Source organism: Gallinula chloropus, assembly GCF_964237585.1.
Source record: "Gallinula chloropus genome assembly, chromosome: 1".
NCBI lineage: Eukaryota > Metazoa > Chordata > Aves > Gruiformes > Rallidae > Gallinula > Gallinula chloropus.
The window spans coordinates 80749314-80769241 of NC_140085.1; the positions used below are offsets into that span (position 1 = coordinate 80749314).

The 19928-nt window shown below is 48.7% G+C and overlaps 1 protein-coding gene across 1 annotated transcript; it reads left to right on the forward strand.

The window, feature by feature from the left end:
• The first annotated feature begins 9961 nt into the window (after positions 1 to 9961).
• Positions 9962 to 18485, forward strand: BID (BH3 interacting domain death agonist). The gene is made up of 6 exons (XM_084266379.1): positions 9962 to 10070; positions 11593 to 11661; positions 13530 to 13731; positions 14959 to 15101; positions 16758 to 16961; positions 18083 to 18485. Exons 2-6 carry the CDS (start codon positions 11653 to 11655, stop codon positions 18092 to 18094), a joined length of 570 nt encoding a protein of 189 aa, XP_084122505.1. The 5' UTR covers positions 9962 to 10070; positions 11593 to 11652; the 3' UTR covers positions 18095 to 18485.
• Positions 18486 to 19928: the final 1443 nt, after the last annotated feature.

A 19928-nucleotide genomic window follows, 5' to 3' on the forward strand; every position in this document is an offset into this window, starting at 1 on the left:
TAAAAGTGCTCAGTGTGGCATTTTTCTGTTGGCTCCCGAAACAACAAGAGCTGTTGTGGTTTTGTGTGTGTTCACTGAGCACTCTCACACAGGGTTCACTTATGCCGTGTTGTTTCTGTGTATTGTGTTTTTCCTGTGTAACAGGGTGATGGGAGTCATCCATGCTCAGCAGGAGTCAGAGAAGCTGGCCCATAAAACATACTGGTTTTCTGTAACAGAATGAAAATGTTCCATCTGGAGGCAGGCAGATGTATAAATCTAGTGACTGCCACCTTTGGAGACCTCCCCGGAGCAGCCTGGTATTGGGAAGGTATCGCTTCCCTCATGTCCCATCGAATGAGGGGGTAAGGGGTCTAGTAGCTATTAACAGGCTTATACCCTTGGTGTGAAGGCTGCTGGTGTAACTGGGGGAGCAGCTGTGAGTGAGGTGTTGGCTCTGTATGGCTGCTGGGTAGGAACTATTAGTGGTAGGGGGTAGAGAATCAGCCTGGTGTGAGGCTTTCTCTGCTGCTGGGAATTAAGTGCAGATGAGCAGGTTTCCACTAGACAGCAGCTCCTCAGCTAGCAAAAGAGCAGAACATACCAGCAAATCTGGTGTTTATTTGCAAAGCACCTTCCTCTGGTTTTCTCTTAGCATGTTGTGGCTTTCTGTCTGTGTCAGACTGCGAACTTTTTTGGGTCTGGAATTATCATCTGTGCTGTGCAAAGCCAAGGACATGCAAATATTTTGAAATGAGGAGGTCAACTCATGGCTTGGCCAAAGGTGTGAAACTCCTACTTGAAGTCTGACCCCCTTCTAGCTTTGCATGGCTTATCTTAGGGTTGCAGGGGTTTGGGTTCAGTTTTTAATTAATCAGTAATTACAGGATGTGTTGTAATTGGTCCTCTCCCCAGAGTTCTTTAAGTCTGGTGGTTTTTTTTCCTTTTGACCCAGACTGGAGCAGGAAAGGAGGGGTAAAATACAGAAAAATGTTGTGAGTCACAGTGTCCAATCTTTATTCTTTAGGTCTGAAGGCAATCTGTTAGGCTTCTGTCACTGCCTTGACTTGCACCAAATGTCTATAGTGAACCATGTCCTGACATCCTGCTGTTAAATCAACTGTATTGGGAAATGAACAGGGGCCTGTAGCTGCCTGTGGTGTGCATTAGATACCTTCTACCTCCTTATATGACAGGTAATGCTTCCTGCATGATTTTTGAAGCAATTGCTCAAGGGTAGAGCATAGTGGTGTGCTGATGTCTCTTTTGCACCCTTCTTTGCAGCGGTTGCCCTAAGGAACCCTTCAGTCCCATCCTCTTCAGCAGCCCCATGGCTTGGGGTGCTGTTAGTGCTGCCTTGGGAACTTAACTTCTGTTTGTGACTCAGCCCAAAAGCGTTGCTATCTCTGTCACCTCTGTGCAGCACCGTATCTGTGGGGGTGCTTCCTGGCCCTGGTTGGACTGTCACTGCCTGTGTGCATATGGAAAGGGTTGTACACCTCAATACCTCCTTGTAATGCCACTCTTCCTCGCAAGAGAATAGTGTTGTTGTGGCTCTTCTTACCCCAGTATTCTGCTCATCCCTTTCCTTTGAAGTCTCAGAGCTCTTACTTAGCGTCACTGGAGGAATGAGGAGGGGATTGGGCTGCGTGTGCAGCTGTTGCACACATGGGTGTTTAAGTGTCCCTGACCCCGCTGCGTTTCCTGATAGAACACAGTGACCTTTGGCCAGTTCCTAGTAAGCTCTGGCTGTGGTTTGTGGTGTAGGGGCAACGTGCAGGTTTGTGACGCCGCAGGCTGCTACTTTTAGAGGAGAAAACATGTTCCTTGGTCAGTGTAACTCCGGGTAGTTTGGGGTGGTGGTTGTTGTACCCCTCGGTTACCAGCTGTACAAAGGGAATCCACTGAAATTGTCTAGCTGTTGTGCCTTGGTTTTACATTCACTTCCTGGGCTTCAGTATTGATCTGTTTCCTCCTAAAGCAAAAGCTGAATGTGAAATGGCTTGCGTTATTTCACATGCAGTCATGTGTTTCCTCTTTGTAAAGCTGACACTCTTTCACCCTGACCTACACCTACAGAGCCCGGAGCGGTGCTGGGTGGAAGGCTGGGGCGGGGTGCTGAGGCATTTTGTGTGGCTGCAGGGGTGAACCTCCGCAGTAGGAACCCTGTGTTCCTGGAGGCAACTGTTCTGTGCTTCTGCTCTCAGTTCCCAAACAGCTCCTGCTGTGTTTCTTCGATAGAGATTAACTTTCCTAGATGTGTGGTGTTGTTAGAGGTGTTTAAGAGATGATGCTTTCTTTTATGTTCACGGTGTTTGAGGAGCTGCTGTCAGAAGGCTTTGATCAGTGCTATGAACGCTCTTTTGAGTTACTATAATTTTTGGCTGCCTGGCCTGATGCACAACTCCCTCTTTGAGGTTCTTGAGGATGTCTAGGCCTGCCTTAAGAGGTTGCTTCAAGATGACTTTAACTCTTCACTGGCTTCATCAGTTTAATTATCATGGTGGGAGTAGGAGGCTGCAGTGTAACAATGTGGGAGAGAATTTTCTGAAGGGCCAGTGTGTTCAAGCATAATTAAAGGACCAGTGTCATGCTTGCTTTCTGGGGATTGTAGCCTGCCTGTACTGGGACATAGTGGCTTTGTAAAAGTGAGTCATGTAAGAGATGTTTGTAGCTGTGATATACTTCATGTTTAGGAAGAAGGAAGCCTGTTTGAAATACACTTCCATAATTTGGAGAAGCAGTCAGATGTTGAGGCAGCATTGCACATGCTTTCAGAGCAGACAGGCAAGCAGCTGAAGACTTGTCCTTTTTAGAAAGCAGTGCAGATATTCCTGGTGCTTACAAGTCTGGAAGAAGAGTTATTTTCCAGTCATATCGAATATTAGGAAGAAATTCTTCACTCTGAGAGTGGTGAGGCCCTGGCACAGGTTGCCCAGAGAAGCAGTGGATGCCCCCTCCCAGCAGTGTTCCAGGCCAGGTGGGATGGGTCCTTGATCAGCCTGATCTAGTGAGAGGTGACCTTGCCCATGGCAGGGGAGTTGGAACTTGATGATCTTCAAAGTCACTTCCAACCCAAACCATTCTATGATATGGCCTGAAGGTAACCAAAGGCAGAAAGTGCTGCTGTTAGTGACCATCTGTGTCCAGACAGCCATCTTACTGATTTTAATATTTTTCCTGAGTTTCCTTCCTTGCTCACTGAACTTGCCAGTCAGGCAAAGAAAACACTGGTTTACATTCTTCTTTACTGTTGATCTCAGTGGTGAAACACATCTAAGTTGCAATGTGAAGAGTCATTCCTGATTCTTCTGATCATGGATGTGTGTGTTCTTGCTGGCATGCTAACAGTACTACCTGTGTTTAAAATGAGGAGGAAATTGTTGTCCTGTAGCTGGTGTGATGGATACAGTATCTGATCCCACTTTATGGGGTCTTCTGGATGGCAGCTCTTGCCAGAGCCTGTCCAAACGGCACCCCATGAAGACCAGCAGTCTTGCAAGGGTGATGGGGCCTCTTCATCGGGGTTTGCCCCGTTTCTTCCTGCCAGGTCTTCAGAAATGTAGAAGCATTTTCTTAACACTTGAGAGGTGAAATGCAGGGTGGGTTTACCTGACTGGTGTTACTGGTAGGGGGAGCTAAGATCAAAATACTTGTGGTGTGGCATCTGAGATCCAAATTTTGCCCCTTCCTCTTAGGTGTGAACACCTCCACAATATGGAGGTGTGGAAACTCCATTTGGGTCCAGCTCTAGGGAGCTGAATCCAAATCCTAGCTCCGAGCTTCGGGGCAGTTTTAGATGCAGGCTTTCTGCTGACTCAGTTTCAGCCCAGCTGCATCTGCAGGGTGGCTTCTGAAGAACACTGAACAGTGTTGTCATGCTGCCTCCGGGGCTGATCTGATAGAGAAACCACAGTAATCAAAAGTTCCTGCTGGGTTTTTTTTAAAGAGAATTAGTAATAGGGCAGTGTTATTTCTTCACTGATGTGCTGTGTAAGGGCTGGGCAGCAGCGCTGTGAGCCACATGGAAAAAAAGATTGACAAGGAAGCTGGATGATTTTCCTCTGAAGAAGTCAAAGTACTGCCCTGATAACTAGAAGATTGCTACAACTCATGTTGTCATGAAAAATAACATGAAGCAGCAGCAGCAGACCTTGAGGCTGAAAGAAATCTCTGATAAAGCCAATTGAAACTTCCTCTTCAGAACTCTCTCTAAAGTTTTGTTTTTTTCAAAAAGGAAAATAGAGCTCTGTCAAACTGTGTGGGGTGTTTCTAAGTCAAAACACACAGCTGAGAGTACCCAGTGCCCAGGCTGAGCTGTTCACTCACTAAGGCAGCATAAAGAAGCAGAGATAAAGATGCACAGGCTAAGGGGATGGCTGGGCAAACATCCATTGGGGGTGTTGGGTCTTCATTCCATTTAGAGTTTCGGTGCCACCGAATGATAAATATGCACTGAAACTGGGAGGAGGAGGAGGTATCTGTCATGTTACAATGTCATTTTTGTGTGTCAAATGTTATGAGCAAGCTGCTGTTGTTGTTCTTGCTGTGGTGGCATTAATCACCCTTTAAAGGAGGATGTAATCTAAAGCTGAAAGGGAGGGAAACAAAAGCTAACTGCCTCAAGCAACTGGCAGTCCTGCCTGAGAGTAGCAGGAAGGGGGGTGGATTTAAGCAGTCTAGCGGCTCCTGACAAGCAGGGCATCTTTCCCAAAAATCTAGCAAGTGAATCACAGGTGACTGAGGAATGGGTCTGGCTGGTGCTGGGCCGCAGACCTGCTGGCATCTCAAAGTATTCTGTCCTTGGCTTGTCAGGTTTGCCACTTCTGAAGTGAAGCTCCTGGATGTTGTATCCTCCCTTGGGGGCAAATGTGTAGAAAATGCCTGTAGCTTGGAAGCCGTTGCCCCTTAAGGTAGGGAAGGTCCCGAGAAAATCCAAGCCAATAGCTTTGGTATTAAACTTGTGGTATCAAACCATCACTTGTGTTTCACAGTAGCTCATGTATGTACATCCACAGGTGCACAAAAGAGCTTGCTCACATCTTTTGCCTGGGTAGCAGCCTGCAATGGCTGTTCCCCCACCACCACTCTGCTTTTTATGAAGTCTAGAATCCTACCTCAGGAGGACTGTGGGTCTTGGATGAGGCAAAGTCTTGGGGCCTTCTAAGTGCTGCTACAGGCTGGCATGTTCTTTGCAGGCTCTAGTGATGGGGACAGGTTTTCTGTGGTTTTGATAAGTAGGAAGTTATCTCCGCTTTTTCATCTGTAGATTGGCTGTCTTTCCTTTTTGCTTTTGGCTCATGTTTGCATGCTCTCTGCACACCCCTTCTCGCCCTTCAGATTCTGAAGCACGTGTGCAACTGCCATGGGAGTAGTCAGGTTTCTTCCATAGCTGCAGAAAGATGAGGAAAAGCTCTGTCATTTGCTGCTAGCTGGGCTGTTAAGTTCCTCTTGTGCTTACAGTCTAGGATTGTGTGGCAGGGTGATGGGGATTCCTTTGGGAGTTTTGGGCTCTGCAGCGTGGGGATTGCTTACACTGGCATGACTAGAAGTGCTACAGATAGCAGCCTGGCACAGCTCAGAATATCCACATATAAGGAATTCTCCTGTGGCACTGTTTCTCTTCCTCACTGTCTAGTAATGGCTAGCTATGTGAAACAGTTGTGCCTGCAGCAGGCTTTCAGGAAGGCTGTAAAATGGACCGGTTATAGCTTGAAATGTGTATTTAAAATGTCAAGTCACATCAAGTGCCTCAGTTTCCCTGCCTGTAAGACGATGGGTTGTATTCTAAAGCGTGCCTGCAGTTCAATGAAATGTTTGCCTTCAGGACAGGCTGTAGAGCCAGCAGATCCAGGAGCAGGGGAAATAAGTGCTGTTTCACTTCTGGTAATGATGTCATCCTGGCTGCCAAAAATAGAGTTCGTATCTCTCAGCTGCCAGGCAGAGAAAGCTGTGCGCAGGTTGGGAGCTCTTTCTTTGTCAGTCACTGATGCTTTATGGCAGTTTCTGCTTTGAAGACTTCAATTCACTCCTGCCTCAAACGTGCCACATAAAGATAAATATCTTGACAGCTCACACAATAGGCACATTGACTGATAGTCTGTCTGTCCAGGTGTCTGTATGGGATCCGTCTCGGAATCCAGACGAGTTGTTAAACAAGTCAGTCATGCACTGTAGGCATGTGGCTTTGCTGCTGGTCTCCTACCCAGACAGCGTCTGGTACAACTGAGAACAGGAACTCTCAGGCTGAGCTGTGAGGAGTGCTGAAGGGATCTGAGGGAAAGCCATGGTGAGCAGAGGCATTTTCTGGGGTGGAATCTCTTCTGAGCTGTTTTGAAGTTGTAACAAAAGTGTGAAGAAGGGACAGAAGCTGATTTTTAGGGTGTCTTAGCACTGTTGTAGGGATTCTGAGACCTGGAGAGAGCTATTGAGAATTTTCCCCTAACAGGCAACCATATGCTACAGGCTGATCCTTGCTGCTACATGGAGTGCTGCTGGCAACGTTTGCTGTGTCTAGAGGTACAGCAGAACCCCACACTGCTTTTAGAGCAGGTAAAACCTCACGTGCTTTGCAGCTGTACTGTTTCTGTGTGTACCTGCCTACCTGGGTAGATAAAATGTGTGCTGTTGAAATACATAATATGTGACAATGGTATGACAGGGAGGTCCAGGTTTGGTCTCTTCTCCAGCATGAGTATGGCCAGTGCTGCCTTTTTTCCCAAGGTGGTGTGGTACCACCAGAAGAGCTGTGGGAGAATAGTGCTATACAACAGATGAGGACCCCTCCCAGAACTGCAAGAGGTGGTTCAGTGATGTGGGAGGGGAGGTTGTTGTGGAGGAAACCCATGGAGTGCAAATTGTTACATGGTCCTACCTCTCCCTCTTTCCCACCCTGCAAACTTGCAGTGCCATCTCTCCCTTAGGCCCTGAGTCAGGGGATTCTGGCCCTGCTTGCTATTGACTATAGTTAGTGTTGCCACCCATCATGGATGGGCCGCAGCTGCTCTAGTGAGTTCCTAGTAAGATTTAAAGACTAATCCAACTTGAGGATGAGAGGGAGAAGCAGGAGATGGGGCACCAGACCTGAAGGACCTGGGTTACTGGAGGAGACCAGTGTGTACCATCCCTCAGAATGTACTCTTGGGCCTGTCTAAAGAGCTGTGATTGTCTTGGACTTCCTCTGGGGGAAGCATCCACATCATTCTGTCTTGTGAAAAGTGGCATCTACAGGGGTAGAATGGGGTCTTGGTCTGTGCTGACAAGTGGCTGTATGTTTAGTAAAATTAGAGGAATACACCTCTTGCAACCCTCCAACCCAACTCAGTGAGTCAGAACAGGCATACTCTGCGCTGACTATTCAGAGCTGATTTAAGGCTCCTAAACTTGTGTTTAAAATGCCCCCTCCACCTTTTTTCCTAAGAAAGGTGAAAAGAACTAATGATCCACAACTCTGGTTGTAGTATTAACTGTTGAACACTTCAAGGCATCTAGTGGTTTCTCAGGGGCAGCAGTTAACACATCCAGCTCACTTGTCTGAATGAACTGGAAGTGTGAAAAGGAATAATGTATTAAAACTAATTGGCATTTCAGGTTTTTTTTTTTTTAAAAATACACTCAATTTTTTTACCCAAGACTTCAGCCCTGAAGTGACCTTTGCAAATGATCTGGTTTCACTCTGAATGCAGGTGGTACTTGTAGCCTTTATCTCCATCTTTTCTCATTGTCCAGCTAAGGATTCTTTTCACCCAATACAAAATACCTTTTCTTATCCACTAGAATGTCTTAATCGGAATCTTAATCATGAAGATCCTGGAATCCTGATAGTTTTAGGTTTTCAGTATATTTATACTTGACTGGGGTCTGCTCCTTAAGGGTTCACTCTTTGAGATTCCACTACTGAATATGAGGAGGAGCTTTGTGTTTATAGAAACCCTTTGCATTGATTCAAGGTAGTTGTCTAAAACTTGAGGCATCTGCAATTGATAGTTAACCAAAATAAATAATTGGCCCTGTATTGCAGCAGTAGGGAGCCGTTTTGTGGTGTGAGAGAAAACCTTTTTCCTGTTCTCAGGTGTGGTTTTGACCACCCAAGCAGAACTTAATTAGCTGAGGGTTGGAACCCCTCAGGGACTTTCCCTGTTTGGGTGGTGAGCCTTTGATTAAGGGAAGAGTTCATGAAATGATTGTCTTCAAGCTTCCTTGTCTTACTTTTACCATGTAAGTACTTCAGAGTGCAGTGGGGTTTTTCTTGTTTTTCTTTCTGTCTTCCTGGCAGTTCTTATCTCTGCCCATGTGCAGCAATGGGCAAACCAATTTGCAACTGTGGTGGGTGATTTTTATGTTTCATTGTCTCTATTTCTGTGGACCTGCCCTGAGGAGAGATGAACTCCATGGAGCTGAGATGAACCCCCATGTTTTGCAGGTACCTTCCCCTGCACACCCATTACCACCTCTGGGTTCAGCAGGTACCCTGGCAGGTCAGGGGGCTGCTTAGCCCCTCTCTGTCTACATTTAGGCTCTTATCCAGGTGTTTTGCCGGTGTGGGGCACCCAGCACCTGGAGAGGACCTTTCTGCCATCACCAGTGTGTAGCCTTTTGCCTCTCTTGGCTTTCAGAACTCAGTGCTTGGGTGTGTAGAGCTACAGCCAGGTGTTGTTCCTTTCCTGCACACTTCCAGGAATCGGCGCCAGGGACGTGCAGAGGCAGACAGGCTCAAGCTTCCTGTACAGCTTCCCCTCAGCACAGTAAGCCAGCAGGGATGATGTACTTGCACAGCCCTGTGCCAGGCTGCTGTGCCCAGCTGTTCTGAGCTGAGCTGTGTGGGCACACCCAGAATAGATGGGGATCTTTTTTGTTTGACTTGTATTTTCTGCTTTGGGAATAGGGCAGTGTGCCTCCCTTCCTGGAATGGTCTGTGCCTCTTCTTTGAAGGCAATAGTGTTGCCTCTTGCTTGAGTGTTTGGACTGAACCACTTCAGTTCCCTGGCACTGTGAAGTAGGGTGACAGAAGAGTGTAGGGAATCCAGGTTTTGAGGCCACACTGAGTTTTCCTTGGGAAGATGTGGCAGGTGGCAAATGTCCAAGGAAGTATCTTGATTTTTCTCTTCCATCCCTTTGCTATAAGACAGGCTACATTGGTCGCTCTGCAGGCTGATGGTTTTTAGTTGCTGCAGAACGAGGTGAACAGTCAAATAAGCAATTTACTGGAACTCTCACCAGTGAGGAAAAAGTAGGTCATGCTAGCACAGTTCAGGTAGGTTTTGGTGGAAGAGGCTTTGCTGTAAGGTTTCTGTGGTGCTACTCAGTTATTTTCACCAGCACATCTGGCCACTTGTGTGCAACTTGCAGCTGTAGCAGCTTGTGTTGCATCACACCCCCATCTGAAATGAGGGAGAACATCTGCCCCTCCATGTATGTAGCATGGTGTGAACACAGGGTGCAGTCTGAAAGATGGGGAGATCTATTTGGCTGGCACTCATGTTAAAGTTGGCTTGCTATTGCCAGCCCAAATTAGCCAGCATGGGTTTGACCAGCTCTAGAGCAATGCTGTGGTCCCACATGAAGCTTTTGGGATAGATTAGAGCTGAGACCTCAAGAAGTTTGAGTTCTAAGGCAAATGGGTTGTGGGTAGTAGAAGCTTGTTACTGCTTCAGGTTTCTTGTGGTCTAAGCCATGATGGCTCAGGAAGTGGTGTTTAACTCAGCAGGACTTACCAGAGGATATCCCATTTACTAGCTGTAACATGAAAATCTTAGGTTTGGGCCAAATTACTTGGAATTGAAAAGAAATTTTGTACAAGAAAAAAGTGCAGGCTGGGGCTCTGCCTAGCCTGCACAAATGTTGCTGATGTAGTTTGTGCAAAGCCAAGGGCCTGCCACAGGACCTAGAGAGGACTCAACGCTAAATCCCCACATTCCTCAATTTGGGGATTCTATCTGAAGTTCTCCAACCTGAACTAACATTTGTCTCTCCTCCAGAGAAGTCAAGCCCAGGAGAAGGGTCACCCTGACCTGTTTCAGAGCCCTGTCAGGTCCCAGAGAAGAGGACAGAGGACTGCACTCTCCCCAGGCAGCCCACTCTTTACACTACAGGTGAGTAGCAGCAATAGGGATTTGAACAGAACAGGGACAAACACAAGTAGTAAAGGCTAAGCCTGTGTTGTAGGAAGCTGTTATTCTGATGTAACAACTCAATGAAAATAAGACCTCATGGTTAAGAATCTACCTGTGAGCTATTCTATGTTTCAGACGTGTTTGAGGTGATATTTTGGTCTTGGGGACTTCTGAGAGCCTTTAAAAACCTAGGAAATTCATGGTCACTTGAAATTGTTGCTGTGGTTTCCTTCAGAGTTTACATTTATTTCTGCTTTCACTTCCTCCCTCTTTTCCATGAGCACACATAGCTATTTAAAACACAGCTGTGAGGCATTGTTAGCACGAACAGGTACTGTGTTACCAGGTCTCTGATGGCTAGCAGAACATCTGTTTGGACTCCTTGGTGCTTTCACACCCCACTTTTGGTCGGAAGAGACCTGTGCAGCAGCCAGGTTTATTGCCCTGGGTGAAGAAGTTCTCATGGGGAGGTAGTGCCCCTTCCAGCCAGGCCCAGCCCTCCAAGCCAGCTTGCACCACAGGCTGCTGTGTGCATTTAAGACTGGTGCATCTAAGGCAGCAAATGCAAAGTTCACAAGCAGGATTCTTGCCTTCCTGCCTTGGCATGTGTTAGGCAGCTTTGTGTTATCAGTGCTTGCCATGCTGCTCTTGCACCTTTCTTGTTCTGGGACTTCCTGTCCCAGATGAGAGTATTTGGGCTGCTGGTCTGGCTGCTTGAGCAGCTCCCTTTTTTGGTTGGTAAGGGAGGTCACCCTCTGTATCATGCTCTCCACCCTCCCTGCATGCTTCTGCCCTTGAGCACTGCCCAGCCACAAGGCAGGCAAAGGGTTGTCAGCCCTGAGCGTGTTCCAGGGGAGCAGAGGAGCTCATGACCTGGTCCTGTTTTCTCCCTTCTTCCTAATAGGCCTTCTGGAGTCTTAGGGAAGTTGTCCTCCTGCCTTTGGCACTTGATCCAACTTTATCAATCTCTAGATATTTGTAGAGAAGGTGTTGAAATAGGCCTGAGTAGACACATGTGTCCCTGCATGTGGAGTGGGGGAGTCACACCTGCAGTCCTGCAGATGTGTCGCAGTGTCATCTGTGTGTTTCACTTCAGAACGTGCTGCTGTGCATGCAGATGCAGGCAGCTCCCAAGAACTCCCCTGAGATAACACTGCTTTCCATTCCAGCCTCTGGCACTATGGAAGGCTGTCCCTCCCTTTCCTGGAACCACCTCTTGGCTTTAAAGCCCTCTTTGTAGGTCATGGTGCTCCACTGTCTTCCATGTGTCTGGCAGGAAGGCATTTCATGCCCCTCATGCAAACAGAGCCCTTCTTGCTTGAGCAGTTGTGGTTTTGCTTGGCTGTTTTTATGACTACCAGCGTGTGATAGGCAGCACCCACCAGAAATAGGTGTGCATCACTAGGCAGGTCACTTGGAGAGCTGTGGCCCTTGAGTGCTGCTGCAAGATGTGGGTTTATGGGGGTTTCTTTCCCTTCATTCTTCTCTCTCACTTTTGCAGGGCACGGACCTCTGGTCTGAAGCAGAGGGTGTTAGGAGCTGCTCTGTCCCTGAAGCCATCATGGAGCAGGTTAGTGTCAAACATGGCTGAAGTGAGCAGGTCACAATGGCCAGGGGTTTTCTGGTGTGCTTTTGTGACATGCCTCAGAGTGCTGGATTGTCTTTCTCATTGTCCTCAGAGTTCCTGCAGGGTCACAGTGCTGCTGCCCTCCATCCTGGATACAGACAAAAAGGGTAGTTATGTCAGCTTCTGTGTTACCTGCACTCTGGTACTCCTCCCTTAAAACTGCAGGCTGGAGATGTAGCTGTTGAAGAGACTTAATATGTTTAAGCTAAAAGCAGCTAAAACTAATAAATTAAAAATCAAATTAATGGACACCACTGTGAACAGCTTATTGTTCTATGCTATATTAATCACCATTCCAAAGCTATTGTTTACTACATTAAACTGCTACTGAAATGTCTAACGTCCTCCTCGCCCCACCTAGTGTTAGGGTACAGTTACAACCCTCTTTGCTCTGCCCTCCCACAAGCTTTTTTTGAATACGAACCTGATGACTAGTCCAGTGGGTTGTTCAAGGGGATCATCACTGGTGTCTGAGCTTGGGTTACCAGTGGGTTTCACTACTCAGGTGATGAAAGATGTGCCTTCTGTTTATCTCTGACTGCTCATATACCTTAGTCTCTTTCCTCCCATGTCTGCACTTTCTTCCTTTGTTGTCTCTGTTCCTCCCTTTCTCTGATCAGTCTTCTCTCAAGTAAACAACCTGTCCTTAATTACTCTTATGCATTTGTCCCAAATCTGCTGCTGTTGCCTAGGCAATATGGGTCTCGTGTGATATTACTGATATGGTTATGAGAGAGGGAGTGGAGCCTTGCAACACCACCTGTAAGAGGTAACTGAAACTCCCTTTATATTGCCAAGTTCATCCTGGATGTGTACTGATTTCCTATGCAGCTGGCAAGAGAATCCATTCTACTTCAGCCTTCATTCTCTGTAGTTCCAATGATGCCTAAGTGTTTTCTTGTAGGGAAACAGTCTACATGCCAGAGTAACGACTCTTTCTCACTTTATTTCTGTGCTTACATGGCATCCTGCTCTCTCAGCTGCTTAACTAAAATTATTGGAGACTCTTCCAGAGAGGCCTTGGTTATGGGCCCACTAGAACATGGAGCCTCTCTTGCTCCCATCAGTCTGCCTGCCTTGCAGACTTCCCCAGTCTAACTAATCTGGGTGCTTTGTGCCTCTTGCTGGAGGGTGCAGGGTGTGTGGCTGCTGAGGCAGCCTGTGCCTGTTTACTGGGGGTGAATGTGCTGGTGTAGATGGTACTGACACCAGCGACCTGCCATCTCACTGTCACTATTGTAAGCAGCTGCTTGGCTCTACAGGTTTATTATGGAGCTAGTCTTGATCCCTTTGAAGGAGGAGAAATATGAACCCTAGGGTTTTTTGCAGGGTTATGCTATCTGTTTCCCACCTTGTTACTGCTGTGCTCTGATTACCTTTAAATGGGGAGCTGCTGGCTTCATTATGCTCAGGGTGTACGATGTCCAACTCCCTAACACAAGGGTAAAAACCTTCCAAGCATAGATGTCTTAGGTAGAGGAAGTGGGTGGGTTTTGGTGAATACCTGCCTGTTTTTAAAAGGGGAGCTTTAAGGTTTCTGTCACTGCTACAGCTGGAAGTGTGAGAAGGTGAGCTGGCTTTTTCTACCACAGGCTTGTAGAAGTCATCTACCATTCACCTTCTCTGTGTGGGCACACATCCAGGAGTTAGTGTCCATTTGCTGAAGCCCTGTGGGCTCCCTGGGTAGTGCTGTCCAGGATGCCCAAAGGAGGCCAGAAGAATGAGTTCAGGGTTGGAAAACAGCATATTTGTAGACCTCTTGATTGAGGCTTTTCCTGGGTGTGGGCTTAACAGACTTTCTTGTGTTGAAGATCAACAGATCTGTCCAGATGGAGCACGCACTGTTGTACAGCTTCCTGGAGGCATCCCCTGACTGCAAGTTCAGAGACCAGCTGCAGTCTCTGCAAGGCCAGGGGGGTGTGTTTCTCCTGAAAGACAGCTACTGTGATGATGAGGAGGTGGAACTTCAGACTGATGGCAATCGAAGTGGCCACTTGCAGAATGGTGAGCCAGGTGAGTGCTCTTCTCTCCTTCCTACATGCTTCTCTGGAAGTGGTGACTTCCTTCCCCTTTTCCCATCTTGGTCTTGTTCAGAGGAGTAGTGTTTTCTCCATTGAGAAACTTCAGTGTGGCTGATGGTGGTGCTGGTTGGAATTTTAGATAAGGCAGCAAATGCCTGGTGCCTCATCTTCCCTGGGGTTTCTAGAGCACACATCCTGTAGCAGCTCTGCCTGCAGCACATCAGACAAGGCTGACAAAGCTGGTGCTGATGCTCACTGTCCTCAGCCTAAAGGAATGTGATGCTGGGCCTCACTGCTTCTCAGGGAATATGAACACTTGGGCTAAGATTTTGGAACAACTCCTGTGCTGGTACTGCGTGAATCCCCTTCTGCTGTACCACTGTGGTGGAAACTTTTTGGTACTGTTACAGCTCCACTAGCCATCTACGGGGTGGCTGTTGCCCATTCACCAGGATGTGTCAGCTGACACATTCACCTCAACCTAAGCAGGGTGAGGATGAGCAAATAGCCCTCCCTCATACAGACCTGTATAGGTCTTGTGCCCGTGTGACAATGGGAAGCTTTTCCAGCAGGAGATACAGCAAGGGGTAATGCTTTTCAACTAAAGGAGGGTAGGCTTAGACTAGATGTTAAGGTGGCCTTCTTTACAATGGGGGTGGTGAGACACTGGAACAGGTTGCCCAGACCTGGTAGTTGCCCCATTCCTGGCAGTGTTCAAGGCCAGGTTGGATGGGGCTCTGAGCAACCTGATCTAGTTGAAGATACCCCTGCTCATTGCAGAGGAGTTGGACTAGATGACCTTTGAGGTCCCTTCCAACCCAAACCATTTGGTGACTCTAGAAGATGCTCTATTCCTGCCAGTAGTCACAGAAAAATCATGATGTGCTCTCACTTCCCTTCTCTAGACAGGGTGTTGGCTGTAGCTGTCCTCTTTTGGTTGGAGGTGTTCTAACCTCCCTGTAGTGGCTCTTTTGGGCAGGGTGAGGCTGTGCTTCACCTAAACTACAGATAAAGCACACCCTGGTTGCACAGGGTAGTAAATCAGCTGAGTGCACGCAAGGGAGCTGTAGTGTGTATAGCTGTGGTGAGTGTGCTGTGCCTGGGGATGGGCTGGGGAGGAGGCTGTTAATGGAGAGGGACAGGGTGCTCTGGGTGAGCTCACCTGCACTGAGCCTGGCCTGACTGCAGCCTGTGACCGGCCTCCTGTGTGTGCCGGCAGTGTCCGACGCAGAGGTGAATGAAGTTGTCCGGATCATTGCCGCTCAGCTCGCGGAGATCGGGGACCAGTTGGATAGTGAAATCCAAGCAAGAGCAGTGAATGACCTAGTGCAGCACTTTCTGAATGAGAATCTGTCTGCAGAGGTGAGTGAAAAGCAACCTGTCCCCCTTTTACATGCTGTGAATCCTTCCTGCTGTGACTCTGAAGCCACAGGCTGGCAACATCTGCGTCTTTGCTAGTCTGCTGCTTTAATTGCTGCAACCTTAAAGTTCAACCCAATCCTTACCTTTAAAGATAGGTTAGAGGGCATGCTGTGTCCTGTGGCAGCTGTTGCCCTTCAGATTGGATTCCTTGGGCTCATCTCCTTCCTGCAGGAACTGGGTATCTGTGGAGATTGACTTTCAGAGGCACTCTGTCCTCATTGTGTCGGCCCACTACCTTATCTGGGAAAATCAATTGTCTGGGTAAGGCTTAGTATTTGTACTTAAGATCTTTGGACTTTGAGTTCTGCATGTCTGTAGCTCATCATGTGGGCAGTGTTAGTGCCAGGAGCTTGACTTGTGCTTGTTACTGAACACTGAAGAGATGGCAAGTAGTAAGACCCTTTGCTGGTGCCCTGACTGTTTAGTGCTCAGGCTGTCAGTGTTGGGAGTAGCCGTGGGTTGTGGCCTGCTCTGAAGGCCTCTCTAGGTGGTATCTCCACCTCTGATGCAGCTGTTCTCCTAACAATAGATGTGATGTAGACCCTGGCCCAGCATCTAACATGTTTCACTGCTCTGCAAAGGAAGCAGAGCTTGAGGTCCCTTCTGTTTGACATACCTCTCTTTTTCTTTCTAAGGGTTGGATCCAAATATGGATCAAGAACCATGGTTTTGCTTCCACAGCCTTTCTGGCATCTTCAAGATAACTGGGGCTCTCTGGCTTGTTCAGCTTTCTCTGCCTGTGGTGAAGTTTCCTATGCTCTACAAGTTAATGTTGCCTTGGAATTGAGGGTTCATCTTCTTGCTGCAAAGGCAGGATTTAATGACTTCAAACAATCTTCTTTGGCTTTGTAGCATGGGTTTTTCTAATAGGGTTTATACCCTGCACAGACTGATGCCAGCAACGTCTGACCATTCTCCACTTCTGTCTTGTTCTCCACCAAGTTAAGTTTCAGGCCTCCTGATGTGATGCCAACCATTCAGTCTTTGATAAGACTGAACAAACCAGACTCCTGACCAGGCAGGCCTTGCTTTCTCCTACCAGTAACATAGCTTAGTGTGTGCCTGTGCACACTGTGCCTTTTGGCAAGCTGCCTTCCACTGCTCTCAGGAGCAAGGCAGTGTTTCATGCCTGGACACCTTCTCTTCCACCACCTGCCTCTGTGCTGAAGGCTTTTCTGTGAAACTCCTCTGCCTTCTTGCCAGTCCCCATCTAAGTTTGTACCCTGTTCTTCCCTGGGCTTGAGGTGGGTTGCCCTTTGCTGGGAGCCCCGGGATTCCTGTGCCATTTCAGGACTTGGCAGGCTAGCTGCAGACCCTTGGGGAGCAGGGGGGCTGTTGCACCCTAAATGCATAAGGTGGTATCTAAATTTTCCAGAGATCTGTGTGTTGTCTCCCTTTCTCTTTGTCTTGAGTGAGTGGCTGAGCTCAGCCATCCGTATCACCAGGCTGGGTGCTGTGCCTGGGAGGAAGGGGAGCAGAGTCCTGGGAGGTGTTAGAGCAGGACAGCGATTGCCAGCAGCATGCTGGCAGGCTGTGCTGAGACCCCTTTCTCCCACAGCTGTTACACTGAGATCTCTCTTCCTTCCTTCCACACAGGAGATAACCCAGCGCATGTCAGAGGCGGTGGAAAGGCTTGCACGTGCCATCCCCTCGGACATGGAGCAGGAGAAGGCAATGTTGGTGCTAGCAATGGTCTTAACTAAAAAAATTGCAAATACCATGCCCTCCCTCCTACAGCGTGTCTTCAGCACTACCGTGAACTACATCAACCAGCAGTTCCACAACTACATTGTCAGAATGGTGAGTGCCACCAAACAGCCAGCCCTGAATCACAGCCAGACTCTTCGCTGGCACAAACATTCCCGGGGGCTGGCTGTGCTCTGAGCTGCCTGGTGCCTGCAGGGTTCCCTGTGGGGCTCTGGAGGTTTGGCCAGAAGGGGATGTCAGTCCCTGCAGAGCACTGAAGAGTCATGTGCTGAGGGAGGGGGGGCTTGAGGGGCATGTGTCACAGCTTCTGCTTGCCCCATTCTCATGGTGGCCAGTGAAAAGAGCACACTTACTCTGTAGGAAGAGATGTGATTGCTCCTATTCCCCCTGCTGTGTAGATCAGATGCAGGTTAATCATGCCCTCAAGGAGAGCCTGACCTCAGGTCATCCTTGTTCTCAGCTGGAGCGGAGGCATAGGTGGGGCTAGCAGTCAGTCTGGGGTGAGGCCATAGGGCATCTGGCCCCAGCTTCTGCCCCTGACCTGTTGGGAGGGGAGGAAGAAATCCCCCCATCTGTGAGCGCACAGGCATACACGTGTGTACTGGGAGCAGGTGGTACTTGGGAATGAGATTTAAGAGTGGTCAGGACTCTGACCTTACCACCATGTGGAGTAGTGGCAACCCAGATGTGGGGTGCTGCAGGTCTGTGGGGTACCCCTGCGCTGCATCCTTGCCACAGACACTGCTGGCAGCGACCTGCAGAGGGGCCCCACTCTCCCTGTGTCACAAGACTGGGCAGCTGCCTCTTGCAACGCCTTGTCCTCTGCCTGGCAGCAAGACACAGTGTCACTGTGCAGTGTCACTTGGCACTGTCCTCCCTGTCACTCAACTTGTCACCCCTGAGCTAAACTACCTCAATACCCTGTCACTGGTGTGTGAGGCTGGCCCACAGTGCAGCACTGGGTGGGCAGGCTGAGGGCTGCCCAGCCACCCCAGTGTGGGGAGAGGGAGAGCTGGGCACCAGGGCCTGCTGGTGCCACCCTTCTGCCTGCTGCTAGCACTGAGGGGTCAGGGGTGGTGGCAGCTGTGGCACAGCAGGTGGCAGAGCTGCCACAGGGCTGGTGGTGCTGGGGCTGGCAGAGGCGCTGCTGCCAGGCCTGGGGTGGGCAGGCACTGGGCTCTGCTGCTAACTCTGGCTCTTTCTCTCTCCCGCAGCTGCGTGAGTGAGCTCCCCAGCCCTCGGTGTGGAGCACGTGGACTCCCAAAGACTTTTTACTCTTGTCCTGATCTTAACTTCTAGATACAGCTGTGAAAGCCAAGGCAGAGCTGCATAGATAGGCTTTTGTAGACTAGCACAGCAATAATGGTAGGGAGCAGTGTGCCAGCTCTGCCAGGTTAAGGAGTAGTGCTTGGCCTCTCTCATTTTACAGTAGCTTTCTTCTTTTTATTGTCTTAGCAGTAGCAGACTTCCTGCAGACCCTGCCTGGCCTGTGCCTCCAGAGGAAGAGCCATGGGCATGGAGCCTGCCTTCTCAGTAATCTTTGTGATGAGCTGTAGCATTTTGCTTTAGTTACTGTCTTCCCAGCCCTGCAGCTGAGCCACGCTGGCTGCTAATTCTTCCCAGGAAAGCCTCAGTGGGCACAGGTCGTTGAGGGGGGGGGGGAACAATCAGGTCTATTTAGGGGGGAGCTGGTGGGAAAAGGAGATGACCCCAGAGGTGTATGGGTGTTTGGGGAGCCAGGGAAGGCTGAAGTAAAAAATGCCATAAATCCCTGCTGCTTGAAAAATAAAACTGAATGACAAACTATAAAGAAAAGGGCAGGGATAGGTACAGGGAAAACTCTTTCAGGGAATAATACAACCTGGATATGCTTGAGGAAGAGTGTTTAGCTTTCAGATGTCTTGCTATAAAGATCCCTTGGATCGTGACGAGTACCTGGCATCTCTTACAGTAGTAATACATTCACATCTCAGGTTCAGTGAACTTGGGCTCAGGTTGTTTGATACACACCTGTAATCCCATGCACAAGGTGGCAAAGGCTTCGCCTGTGATCCAGCTGCCTCAAAGTTCTGAGAGGGTGTAAATATTGTGGGGTTTTTTTTAATTTAAATAAAATTGTCAGTTCTGATGGCAATACAGCTCTGGTATCACTTTCCACCTGGACTCTTGGTGTTGTCACTTCTCTGTGCAAGTACCCCAGTGCTGCTCGGATTTACTACTGCTTAGGGTGCTGCTGGCAGAGGTGAACGTGTAAGATGACAGTACCTTGCATGAGCAAATCTTGTGTAAGTAAAAGTGCTTTTCTGCTTTGGTGCCTTCACCAGGCTGGGGAGGGGAGCAGCACAGAAACACGCTACACCTGGGTTTTGAAAACTGTACCATTTATTAAAGTGCAACCTGGGGCCATGGTCTTACAGCAGTGTCCCGTTAGCAGAGGGAAAACATGTACATACCCCTTTGCTTCACCTGAACTTGGAACAATGAAGCTGGAAATAACTTTCTTTTAAAGGTGGAGACACTTTTATTAACCCAATGGCACAAGAAGCTTTAGACAGTTTCCCCAAGTGGGCTGCGCTTGCATATTAAAAGGAACAAATGACCACTTCCTTGGATCATGGGTGACTTTAGGACCAGTCAGGGTCTCTTTCCCCCCCAGGCAGCCTCTTGAACAGAATGTGAAACCCTTCAGTCCCTCACTGCCTGCTTACACCAAGCAGAAGCCCAGCAGAAGATACCCCTAATGCTTCAGCATCAGTTCCATTTGTCTTTGATTTGTGACGTATCAAGTGCCACTCCTCTGGTCTGAGTGGGGTTTAGCTTCATGCTGCAAGTTAAAAATGGGGGGAGACCCCCTAAAGGTACAGCAGTGAGGTGCATCCTCCGCAGCTTCTCCTGTCCAAGTGTCCCTTCCCTCCCCTGCAGATACTGCAGGGAGGTCAAATGCAGCTTCTACTGGAAGCCAACTGCAGCTCCCCCACTGCTACAGCACACCCACAGACCTCTAGCTTGGGGGAAGCAAGTCAGCCTACTTGCGGAGACACAGAGGGGGTCAACTCTGAG